Source organism: Lycorma delicatula, chromosome 3, assembly GCF_047948215.1.
Source record: "Lycorma delicatula isolate Av1 chromosome 3, ASM4794821v1, whole genome shotgun sequence".
NCBI lineage: Eukaryota > Metazoa > Arthropoda > Insecta > Hemiptera > Fulgoridae > Lycorma > Lycorma delicatula.
In genome coordinates this window covers 86,796,433-86,809,884 of record NC_134457.1, presented here as the reverse complement: position 1 = coordinate 86,809,884, position 13,452 = coordinate 86,796,433, and the positions used below count along the sequence as shown (strand labels likewise).

The following is a 13,452-nucleotide window of genomic DNA, read 5'->3' as shown; positions in this document are numbered from 1 at the left end:
GGAACTGCTTAAAATAAAACATCTACATTCAATCCAAAATAGTGAAAACTTGAGTGAAAATGGATGGAGTTATCTAAAAATATAAAATTTATTTATAGCATGTAAAAAGAAAATTGGTGTAATGTACCTCATGTTCCCATCTTCATACATATTACACATGCCTGTGAACAATAATTCTTAGTTCTGTCTTGTCGTAAAAACAATAAGACTTGAATTATCAGCATATTCTGTATGCAAGAGAAATCTATCACCCATGGGAGAGCTTAATTAAGGAAGTTCATCAAAATCATTCAAAGATTTCAGGTCAGGTGGTAATTCTCATCAATATTGTCTTCTTAAGGAATTTTTTTAGACTTTCTCTTACTGCCAAATGAACAAGAACACTGATTTAGATGCATGATAGTTCAGTTCATAAGATTTGCGTAGGAGATAATTGAGGATGTTCTGCTTTTCTTCTCAATTTATTTTTCTCTTCACAGGTTCTGTTTCTTTGATATTAGTCTTATGATCATGCTGAATTATTGAACAATCAGTTGCTAATTGATCTTTTATAATCTCAATATTTTCATCCGAGTTAAAAGCTGTTATTGCTCTGGCCTTACATTCTTTTATTCTCAAACTATTTCAATACCAGTATGTTTGACACTTACTTTCTTTAGAAAGTAAATAAACAACCCACTATAAGTTAGTTATTTATTAATAATTTGAGGATTAGTACACATTATAATTCAAAATTTTGTCAATAAAAAAAGGTTGTATACATGAGAATCAAATATATTTGAGAAAGTTAATACATTCAAAAATTATGCATTTGATAAAAATGTATTTGAGAAAACTATAGAAAAATGTGAATAAGTAAAAAGAAATAAAAAGAGTAAATGAGTAATAACTCTTAGTAATAATATGAGGATTTTTTAGGTTTAGGCATCATATTATTTTATAAATCCTTTTTTTTTTTAATTTAATGATATATTTGTCAATTTACATGTTAAATTTTCTGCTATTTTGACAACACCAACTCAATATTATTTAATTAGGAGTATTTGTACTTCTGTATTCAGTAGACTTCTGAGAATTACAAAAAAAAAATTGAGTTCAACAGCAATTGATTGCTTAAAAAGAGTAAAAATTAAAATAAAGTATAAAACAGAATTATCTATTGTAATTGAATGTGAAAACTTTAATCATTGACAAATATTGTTTTATTACATTAACAATGTAGTAAGCACTGTTTCTAGGAACACAAGACATCACTGACTTTGACTACCACAAAGATTCTCTTTTGCATTACTTTTTGTATTTTTCAAAGTTTTCTATCTAATTTGTATAATAAATATTCATTCAAGTTAATATTTGCTTGGCAATATGTACAAAGAATACCTGTCAGGCAGTGATTCATTGAGGGAAGTCAGGAGATACTTCAGAGATAACAGTTAGCACTTTTCCCAACTGATATACTGGTTGCCATTTTGAAATCGAATCATTACACATTCTATGTCTTCTGTTCAGATCTCCAGGTGTTATGGTAAATTGATGAAGAAAGAAGCATTTGGAAAAATGTAGTTAAAAGAAGAAACAGACTTATAGGCCACATATTAAGCCATCCTGGAATAGTCGCTTCAATATTGGAGGGATAGGTAGAAGGGAAAAATTGTGCAGGCAGGCAATGCTTGGAATATGTAAAAGAAATTGTTAGGGATGTAGGATGTAGGGGGATATACCAAAATGAAATGACTAGCACTAGATAGGGAATCTTGGAGAGCTGCATCAAACCAGTAAAATGACTTAAGACAAAAAAAAATGTAGAATCATTACTTATAAATCTTTTCATTTAATAGAAAGGGTCCTTAAGTCCTTATTAAAAAACTCATTTGCTTGTAACTGTATTAAAAACAAATAAAGTACCAAAGGTTCAAGCTAAAAAGAACCTGACTAAGTCTTGTCTAAGTCAAAAATATATTTAATATCTCAGGTGTACAAATTTAATTAAATAATGATGTTGAAATTACTACCATATTTTATAAAATATTTCAAGATAAAGAGCATTTGCTTTTTTTATATATTGCAAAGAACAATTAAGAAAATTTACACTTTTTTTCTTTGGTAGGGTATATTGTGATTACCATAGAGCATCAGCCCACTCAAATGAAAGTCGTGAAGAAAGACTTCTTGGATTCATGAAGCAAATGAGGGGTAATAACTGGAAGTGGCATGAACAATATCCAGATCCTAAAAAATATGAATCTGAAGGTATAGAGTGAAATATATTTCATACTTGTCAACTGTCTGTAAATTTCATGCATTTTACTTATGTTTTTATTTTGTGTTTTTGTTTATGTTTTTTTTTAATGTTGCTGTATTTAGCAATCCTAGCAGAAATTGCTAGGACAACCTTTATATTATAAAGTTAACATCATCTTATGATTCAGAAATAAAGAGCGGTTTATGTTTTTCATCAAACATAATATTGGTGAAATTTAATTGCTTTTGAATTGCATAAAAAATTATCTTTCATGTATTCATATAATCTAATATATATTTAAAAAAATTATTTCTCAAATAAGTCTACTTTAATAAATTTTGAAAAATTAAAGATAAAACACTCAAAATTCTTTAACTAACCATGAAGTTGCAGTTTTTCTGTACTAGAACTAAGTATCTGTGGTATATAATTTAACTAAATTTAAATAATAATAATGGATTATAATAATGAAGCATTTATAATGACATTCATTAATAAAGGATTGAACTGGTGGTTTGCGATGTTACTTATACATTATTAACAGAGAAGTTTATTTTTATAATAAAAAAAGAAGTTCAGTAGTTATTTTTGTGTCTGTTTAATTTACTAGGTAGTAAACTATAAGCAAACGCCCTTACAGTAGGATTATGTTAAATGAATGTACTGTTATAAACAAGTACAAAGTTTTGAACTATTTTCAGTATGATAGTCATAAAGAATCATTTGAATGATTTTGTTATACTTACTTATAAACATAGAATCAGGCACAATATTCTCATCAGAGTTGTTCAGCTTAATGGTAATAATATACAACAGAATAATGTTTTTAATTAAGCTCTGCTGTAAAAAACTGAAAAACTAAAGACGATTTAAAAAATGTTAAATCATATAATCATTTTCATTAAAAAAATACAATAAAGACTATTGATATTTTTGTATTAATTGTTTTTTACTTAAAGATATTCCTTATACTAATGATGAAATATAATAACAGATGTTTAACATTAGGTGAAGTTGGGCCATGTCATAGATAAAGTACACATTACCTTTTTTTTATTGTAACATTAGTCTATTAAAACATTATATTTTTTTATTGTAACATTATTTTTTCATTGTCTTATAAAACTTATGTATTATCACTGATAATAGAGTGTGACATACTTGTTATTGCACTATCACATTTACAGTTTTTCACAGACATCAGTAAAGGTCAGTAGTTGCACTGAAGGCAAGTTTAGCATTTTTTTTTCTTTTTGTAATTTGCCAAGCTATTACCATATTTTAGTAGTCTCAGATTACTTGGTGATTGTTTGTTGTTGAATAAGAAACAAGGTAGGATTTCAGCCAAAATTTTGAATCTTAGCAATTAAATAATGCATTAGTTATTTAAAGATTTTTTTAGAAACCTTCTTATAAAAATGATTATTTTATAACAGAAAAATAATATTTCTGTCAGCCTAGATAAAAGAGAAACCTTTTTATAGTAATTATTTATTTATGTTTTTCATGTATTATTAAGAAAACATAATTAAAATTTTGCAATAGTAGACTCAAAGAATGTTGAAGTTTTAGTGGATTACAACTGATTGTTTGTGAAAAAGTTATTTTATCTGTAATAACCATTATCCGATACTAATACTTAAAAAGGATCTAAGGTGATGTTACTAGCATCAGGTCAGGCGTAGGAAATGACTGTCATCATCATTATATTATGAAAGTACATCAAGTAGCATCTTAGAAACTTTAATTTGATGATATCACTGATAAACATAATTTTTGTTTCCTAACCTGTGATACATGATTTTCATCTGTTTTTTGATGCTGAAAACAAATATGTAATCAGAATATTTCTATCACTCACCAGTTTTGAAAAATTGTTAAATTTTAATGATAATTTTTTTTCATTTTTTAACATATAATTAGCATTTTAAGCTCCTATATTGTATTTTGTTAGCTCATTTTTTTATTGTTTAACTTTGTTAACATAATTTGTAAGCTATAAATAAACAATACTAGATAAAGAATTAAATCATATCATAGTCACATATTATGATATCATATCTAATACTAAAGAGTGAGCCTTCATAGATAAGATTAATCATGTCTGTGCAGATCAAAACATGTAGCTGAAAAAAGGCTGTGTTTTTTATATTAAGCACTGGATTTAGGATTAGGAATAAATTAATTTTGTTCAGTCTTATTGTTTTGTTAAGTTTGTTAGCAGCAGTGACATATTGCCTCGGAATTGTGTAAATGATGTGGGTGCCCTTTGTTATGTATATGGTGAGTTTTATTTACCATAAAATCAAATAGAAAAAAAGATTACACCTTTAATTAAAAAACCATATAATTTGTACTTTCAGTGTAAAATTGGTGATCAGGGTAAGATGTGGGGTCCTCATATAGTATGCACTAATTGTTCTGTATATTTAAGAGGATGGCTGAAAGGTACACGAAAGGCTTTGCCATTTGGTGTACCTATGGTTTGGCATACACCAAAGTATCATGTAACCAATTCTTACTTTTGTTTAACAAGTGTGTCTGGAATTTCTAAAAATCTAAACATACTGTAAAGTATCCTTCATTGCAATCTGCAATCAGGCCTATGTCTCAAAGTGAAATTATTCCAATTCTTGAGCTACTTATGAATGTGTTTTTAAAGCTGTTATGAAGAGTCAGGCAGTACTGAAGAAGACAGCAGTGATTTTGATTTTTAATTATCTTCCAATAACCCACATCTTATATCACAAGGTGAATTAAATGACTTGGTAAGGAATTTAAATTTATCAAAAAATCAAGCTGAACTGTTAGGATCAAGACTGTAAGGTTGGAATACACTTCAAAAAAATACAAAAATTTTGAGCTTTCGAAGCCAACAAAAACAACTTTCTCAGTACTTTATTGATGAAAATAATTTGGTTTATTGCACAAATATTGATGAACTTATGAGAAACTTAAGGTTATGAACTTATTTAGAACAAGTTCATAAACCTGAGGACTGGCGCCTTTTTATAAATTCATCCAAGTGTAGTTTAAAAGTGATTCTTCTACACAACGGTAACAAATATCCTTCGATCCAATCGCTTAAGGTATAAATTTGAAAGAGACATATGATGTGATGAAAGACATTCTTGAAAAAATAAATTATAAAAACCTAGCTGGAACATATCTGATGATTTGAAAGTTATAGCTATTTTGTTAGGCATGCAGTTAGGCTATACTAAGTACATGTGTTTTCTTTGCTGATCCTCAAAAAAAGAGCTCAAAGATGAGTATTTAACTCAATGTTAGATAATGTAGAAAATGCAGCTTGGGCTTCATTTAAAGACGCTTGCAAAACTTTTCTCTGCAAATAAAAATTTGACAATTACTATGATAATATTAATCAATTTCTTACTTCATACAGAGTTATGGGATACAATATGTCTTTGAAAATACATTTCCTCCATTCACATCTGGATTTTTTCCCAGACAACTTTGGAGACATAAGTGACGAACACAGTAAACGTTTCCAACAAGACATTTCGGTGATGGAAAGCTGCTATTAAAAAAAATGGAATACTAATATGCCAGCCAATTACAGCTGGACATTAATTTGGGATATGACTGAGGTTATTTATAAAAGAAAAGCATCAGTGAAATCATTCTAACACAGGTATACATATCAGGAAAAATTTATTAAAAAAAATGTATAATTTATAATCAATTAAAAACTAAAATAAAATTAATTAAAAAAAATTAAATTATAATTAAAAATTGTAAAATTTATAATTTATGCAAAATTATAAATTTTTCAGATCTTAACTATATTTTCCCTTAATTTTTTTGAAGCGTAATATTTTAAAACTAAGGGTGATATAAAAATTGTACTTACAGATCTGTAATGTACGCAAAAAAGCAATTCAAGAAATTGTATCATACTTAGAGAAACATTAAAAATTATTTTTTTTGTATATCATTGTATTCAATGAAAATAATGGCCACTGTTAAGGAGCATAACATTGACTTGGCCAATGTTATTTTTTGTTCTGAATTTATTTTTGTTGGTTTCTAACTAAAATAATACAGTGTATTTATATTTTCAGATGTATGTAAAAGAAGACCAATTGGTGATGATGAATACTATTGTAAGTAATAAGTTTTAATATTATTATACTAATCTCAGCATTTTGATTTTTCAGGGTTTCCCAAGTTGAGCCATTTACAACACATATCCATTTCCCTTTTCAAAAAAAATTTCTTTTTTCGACCTATAATTCCAGTTTTTCCATCACATTTTCATGTCTCATCTTGCTAGGTCTCTCCTTTGTCCTACTACTTATCTATTTTGTTTAAAAAAAGTACTTTTTGTAGCTTCACATGCTTCGTTTTCTTCAGATATCTGAATCATTTCAATTTGTCTTTCCACACTCGCATTCTCTTGTAATTTTATTTTTATTTTTTTCCCCAGTATACTATTAAAAAATCTGATTTCTGCTGCTTGCATTTTATTACTCTCCTATCTCTGCAGCTCCCAGCTTCCTGATGTGTACATAAAGGTTTCCATCCCTACTTTCTTTACTTACTTATTAGTGTTTGACATAGTGTTTCTGATCCATGCAAAGTGATAGTCTTTGTAGAATTAACATATCATAGAATTTCTTTCCAGTTTATTAATTTGTAAATGAATTCAAAAGATACTGTAGCTCTCTACTACTTTTCTTAGAAAATATGACACTAGTACAAGTTTAGCAATGTAATTTTAAAAAATCTATAAACCAAACCTCAAAGAAATTTTGCATGGCAACTTGCCAGACTGATAAGAAATGTTCTTTATTTATTTGCAGTTTTTTTGCATTAGTGTTTTCTTGTATGTTACTATATGTTTATTTAGGAGAAATGTAATGCATTGTAATTATGTTTATAAATATAATTTTTTTTTGTGTTTGTTTTTATAAAATATTATTAAATAATTATAATTACAAAAATGTTTTATTTACATTCTTGGAATAACAGGATATCAATACTTCACCAGTTAGGTTAAATTTTAGATTTTTTGAGTTTAATTAGCAAAAAATGTGCTTTGCATCCCTAAAAATTTGTTTTTACTTGAAATTGCTAATAATATATTAAAATACCAAAATACCATATCAACATTAAGAAAAAGAAAACTATCAAAATAATTTCAATTTTGATGAAAAAATAAACTGATAAGGGTTGTCTGTATAACTGGTTCTTGTAGTTCCCTCCAGACCTCTTCCTCTCTTCCTTCTAAAATAAATGTCTTCAATGAACAACATCCTTGTTGTCCAGTTCTGAACCTTTTCTCAGACTTTTTTTATACATCCGTTCTCTACTAACATAAACATTGTGATTTTCCAGTTACAATCTTGACTTGATCCAGAACCTCTATTTTTCCAAAAGATAATTTTATGTAACTTTCTTTTATAGTTAACATTGTTCTCGCTGTCCAAGAGATATCATCATACACTAAGTTTTTATTATAAATGAACTCAAATAGTTTGACAATATCCTTCCAACTTTTGTTCAGAAGATCATTAACTAGAATAAGCTGAACCATGTAAATGTTATATATTTACCCATTTATCAATTTAAAATGTATAAATTTATTATTTTATGCTACAGATAACTCAGTAATAATTATGTGTGCAATATAGTAAAAGAATATATAGTTTGAAAGAATATACCATGTGTATACAATTGCTAAAATGAAAAATCTGATGTGGACAACTCATGACTTCCTTGTATGCCTATTAAATTATATTTACACATTTTTTAAAAATAAAAAGTACCTAAAACTTTATTTCATTAAAAACTTTTGCTTTCTTTTCTTTGTTACTCATTGTAAAGATCTTGTTACAGTGAAATGTTAATAATTATTAATAAATCAATATATTTAAATTAAAAAAAAAGAAAGATGAAGTCTAATTTGAACTGATGTGCCTTCCCCTAAGATCCACATATTTCATTAATTAAAATATTATTTGGCTATAACTCTGGAACCAATTATGACATATATTTGAAAAGCTCTCAATGAGGGCTTGTTACTGCAGTTAAGAAAAAGTCCAAAATCTAATTTATTTTGGATTTTGGGTTTTTCTGGACACTTTTGGTTCAGTAGATTGTAATCAAAAGGGAAGGTGCACAACTAGATGTTACAACACTCCTAAATCCAAAATTTCAACATCCTACAGCTAATCTTTTTGGGTTGTGCGAGATGCATATATACATACATTCATACGTACATTCAGACATTATGCCAAAACTGATCAAGATGGATTCAGGAATGGTCAAAATGGATTTCTGTTGAAAAAACAAATTATTCTGCAGGAGGAATATTTGCTTAATTTATTTTTTTTATGTTTAGTTGTTGAAAAGCTATTTAAGAGTTTTCATACTTTATTAATACCATATATATAATAAATGAATAAGTATAATTTGGCACATAAATTAGAGAATATTAAAATAAAAGTTAAAATGTTTCAAAAAACATTGCATGTAATAAGTAAAAAGTAACATTTATAGTTTGTACAAAAGGATTATTAGTTACTGCACACCAGTTGAATAAATTTTTATTACCAATCAAAGAAACCAATATTATTAATAGTTTGTCAGTTTTATTCTTTATAGATTATAAATTTCATAATATAAAACTAAATGAAGTATATAATATAATGACAAAAATCATTCCTGTGTCAGTACTGTACATAATTGGTCTTGCGCTAACATGCTGTATAATTTCACTTTCTTACTATATTTCTACAGTTAATAATGAATTTTGAAGTGTGTGAAAAATACTATTCTTGATAGAGGCTTGAACCCAGAACTTCTGTACAAGACACAGAGAAGCTACCAACTTCATGAGATTGGCATTACATATTATTTTCCTTGTATCAATTTAAGTTTATGTATTCAATATTGATTACTTAATTTTTTTTATAATAATTTTGTCTGAATCATAATTGCTTCATTATCTGAATAATTTTTTTTCTTTAGTGGATGCACAGTTTTCATTTATTTTCTTAATTTTATTGTTCCTACCAATCCCTTAATTGTGGTTGATTGTTTATTTGTTCTCTTTATATGCAATTTTTTTAACTTATCTTTTGATATTCTGACAAAATTATCTGTTTGGTTACTGTAATCTGTAATACAATATTCTTCAGGTTTAGATGTTTGGGCAGTTATAAAATTTTTGGTTTGTGCATAAATTAAAAGCAGGAAACAAGAAAACTTTAATTTAAAACTAAATACTAATTGTATTTATTATTTATATTTGTAAATTTGGTTTCATTTTCAGGTGATAAAGAGTTAATGCAATTGTTAGTATTTGATGCTAAAAGTACTCAGTTGAGTTATGAAACCAAGAAATACATAGCAAAATCGAGGCGTGAGTAAGTGTTGATGATTTGCCTTTGCTTTGTGATAAACAAAAATAATGAAAATAGAGTATATAAATTAATGAAAATAAAATTACATTTGATTATTATCTATAATGCAAATTTCAGTATATTCCATAATAGTAATGCTATCCAGTAGTATAAAGCAATGTTATTTGCTTTTCTGTTTTGAAAATCTGTACAGTTTGACGTATTTATCACAGGAAATTTGCTGCACACATGTATATCATAGGAACAATATTTTTTGTTTTATGAGGTTTTATCTATCTCATATATAATTTTTTTTTTTGGCTTCAGTGGTGGGTGTAATTTTTTTTGGGGTATAATTAGTTAACAATAAAAATTGTTCTCATTGTATGATTAATTAGTAAAAGTAAATTAGAAAATTAATATTATTGTTATTTTTCCCATAACACTGGACTGACTCAGAAGTCAGTCTGAGAATGCTGGATCTGAGAAGCCAAAAGAATATTTACTCTGGATACTTGATTTGACAAGTGCGTTGTGGAGGTGCTCAATTTTTAGTACAAAGAAAGGTAAGATTCGTGGTGAGGGTGCACGAAAATCTGGTAGGCTTGCATTATGGAGCTATATAAATAGTTCAGTGAAGTGATGACATTTTGGACAGAAGTATTCCTCATATTGTGTTGAAGTATATTAATATTTTTTATGGAAGTTGATAATTGTTTTATAATCATTGAACAGCATGACAAATGTGTTATTACTTTAAAATTATTATTATTTACAAACTACACTTTCAAATTAGAATTCATTGAAACTTTTCTCCGGAGATCTATCTGGAGATAATTATGTAGGTCCCGTCTTCAGTAGAAAAACTGTTGTGGCATGTTGTTAGTACCATCTGTCTTAAAGAGTTATGAAACTCCTTTAATATATTAATGAATAATATGTTTAATCTGTTTTGTGTTTGTTCAAGTAATATATTGTTTTTGTAAAATTTAGTGTGTTTGTAGGAGGGTCATTCAAGTATAAACCAGAATTTGTTTACATAGCTTTATTGATATTAGATAAAATTACAAATAAATTATTTTTCTTTCTACATGGTTTCTTTCAACAGAAATATATTTTCTTCACTGGACAGGTAGCTTCCTCATTCCCTCATCAAAAAATAAGATGGCTGCCTCATCAATCAGTTGCATACTTAATGCTAGACTACGGCATCATTTTCAAATCTTTTCCTTTTTAATGCTACTTTCAGCAAACTAGACATGTGAAAATCACTCAGTAAGAAGTCCTGGACTGAATGGTGGATGTTCAAGAGATGTCTAATGAATTTTAGTAAGTTTATCACCAGTTTGAGCTGTTGTATGTAGCCATGCATTGTCATGGATAAGGAGGACTTGCAAATCAGTTGTCAGCATTGTTTGTTGAGATAAGCAGCCCTGACATCATCTAACAATTGGGAGTAGTATGCCACATTTACCATCCTTTGTTTGTGTAGGAAATCAATCAACAGCACATGTTTTGAGCCCCAAAACACAGTTGCCAGACCTTTTCCAGTTGACTAGCGTTTCTTGGCCTCCCCACTTTTCCACCATATCATACTTGTTCTCTTGCTTTCTGGAATGAAATAGGATTATAATTTGTTGTGCAATGGATAATGGTACCTCCTGCTCAGACATAATGCTACTGATGTGGGAATGTGGCCTATGGCATGGCTGGTTGGTTTCTCCCCTTCACACATATCCAACTAACTACCTGCATCACCCACCACATTTACTGATCTTCCTCAGTCTCCTCAGTTACTGTAGCAAAACTCTGGTTTATATTTAAATGACTCTAGTAAATTTAATATTATTCAGGTATATTGTGAGGTCTTTGTAGTAATGCACCATGTTAAATTGTATGTTGGAGTTAATGCTTTTGTATGTATACTCTGTATGATAGAAAAGTATACATTATTCATAAATATATTGGTGTCTCACAAAGAAACAGAATGAAGTTTTAGATTGTTCTACAAGATAAAGTAAAGAATAAAATCATATAAACAAGGATTCAGTAACGCTTAGTTTTCAAGGTATAGCTTGTGAAAAATGTCCCCAATTTCTGCTTCAAAGGTAGAACGAAGTCATACTGAAATTCTTGGAACTTAAATTTCTAGTTACACTGTAGAAATTTATTGTGAAACAAAAAACTGGTATCACAAAACACCTTTTTAGGTTTGATGTACTATAAGTTTTTGAAAAAAATTATTTACTGAACATAAAGAATAATTAAAAATCTTTTTTATTAAAAACAAAATAGACTTAAACATGCTAGAAAAATACTGTATTATAATTTTAAACCAGAACAAGAATCATTTCAATTTTGGAGAATATTTAGAAAAAAACAATTATTAAAAATAAATAAATAGAAATTTATTATGAACTTATTACAAAATTGCTCAAAATGTACTCCTATTACAAAATTGTTCAAAATTTACTCCTTTGTTCAAAATATGTTCCACTTGATTTAAAATTCTTTCATAGCTCTTCTTAATGTATCAGTATTTTTTTTTTTTATAATTTCAACTGCATTAAAAATCCCTGTCACAAATTCTTCTTTTCTAGTTATCTTTTGCTAATATACTAATGACTAATTATGACCCCACAGATTGTACTCTATTGGTATTAAGTAAATTTACCTAAGAAGCCAAGTATAGTGTGAAATTAAAATAAAAGCCTGCATTTGAGAAGGTTAAGACTCCATTAGTATCAAACCTGAAAACATTTACACACCCATCTAGTAGGACAACGATAATAATCTCTTATTTATGCATGTTTAATTTATTATCATGTTCATTTTTTATTAGTTATAATTCATTATTATTTAATTAATATTAATAATTCAATAAATAAAGACTGCAAAAATAAGAATTTCAATTTTGGTGTACTTTTAAACTAAAAAATATCTTAACTAGTGCTTGAATGTATATTACATTAAATGTAATTACATTAAACTAGATATATAATTATTATTTTACAATTCTTTTTTGTACAGTATTTAGACTTTTTTTAGAATTTTTTATTATTTGTCTTTTTAAATTCTTTTTTTTGTACAATTGTTTTCATTGTTGTACTATTATTATTATTATTATTATTAACACTTACTTAAAATTTGCATTGTACGTCCAGTTCCAATGTACGTTCAATATCTTCTCTATCGAAACAGTCACTTTCACTATCACTGTCTAGATGTATGATGAATTTATCTGTTATTTTATCAATTAGCAGTTCCATCTTGTAGTCAGTTTCAGCTTTTTTTACATGTTCATAATATGGTTTCCAGTTATCCTTATTCATTTCATTTATTTTTTCCTCGGTTAATTTTTTGATATCTGAATTAAAAATGTTGTGTTATTACTATCAACATATCTATTCAGAGCTGACCATCTGACCATACCAATCTCTATTATGAATAGTTCATCAAAATGGTACTTTATTTTTGAATTTCTATTTGATTGAATTATTTTGATTTTGTTATGATATGTCATAACATTGTGGTTTTAACAGTGCTTTATTAAACAGAATACTGTTCTTTTCTAACCAATTAATCATCCCACTTTTCCTATTATTTGAATTCGAAGGCTTCTGTAGGAGTGAATTTTGGTATGGTGCATTATTGATAGTGACTGACCTGGGGGGGAAAGATCCGGGTTTAATTTTTCAGCTCACTTACCATTCATGAAATTGTTGTTGTTGATATGTCATGATAGTCACCACTTTTTGAACTCATATTTTGTAAAATATATGATTCATCCAAATAAAGAATCAAAACGTTTTCTTTTCTGCAATTGGCCATTTTTCTTAA

General features: G+C 27.6%; 1 protein-coding gene across 2 annotated transcripts in view; it reads left to right on the top strand.

The window, feature by feature from the left end:
• Ca-Ma2d (Ca[2+] channel Muscle-specific alpha2/delta subunit) overlaps window positions 1-13,452 on the top strand; it is a 138,274-nt gene that overhangs the window by 102,327 nt on the left and 22,495 nt on the right. For both annotated transcript variants that reach the window (XM_075360144.1, XM_075360143.1), the window contains 3 exons: window positions 2,108-2,250; window positions 6,328-6,369; window positions 9,543-9,636. In XM_075360144.1, the coding sequence (XP_075216259.1) occupies window positions 2,108-2,250; window positions 6,328-6,369; window positions 9,543-9,636 (279 nt within the window). The remainder of the gene's footprint in view (window positions 1-2,107; window positions 2,251-6,327; window positions 6,370-9,542; window positions 9,637-13,452) is intronic.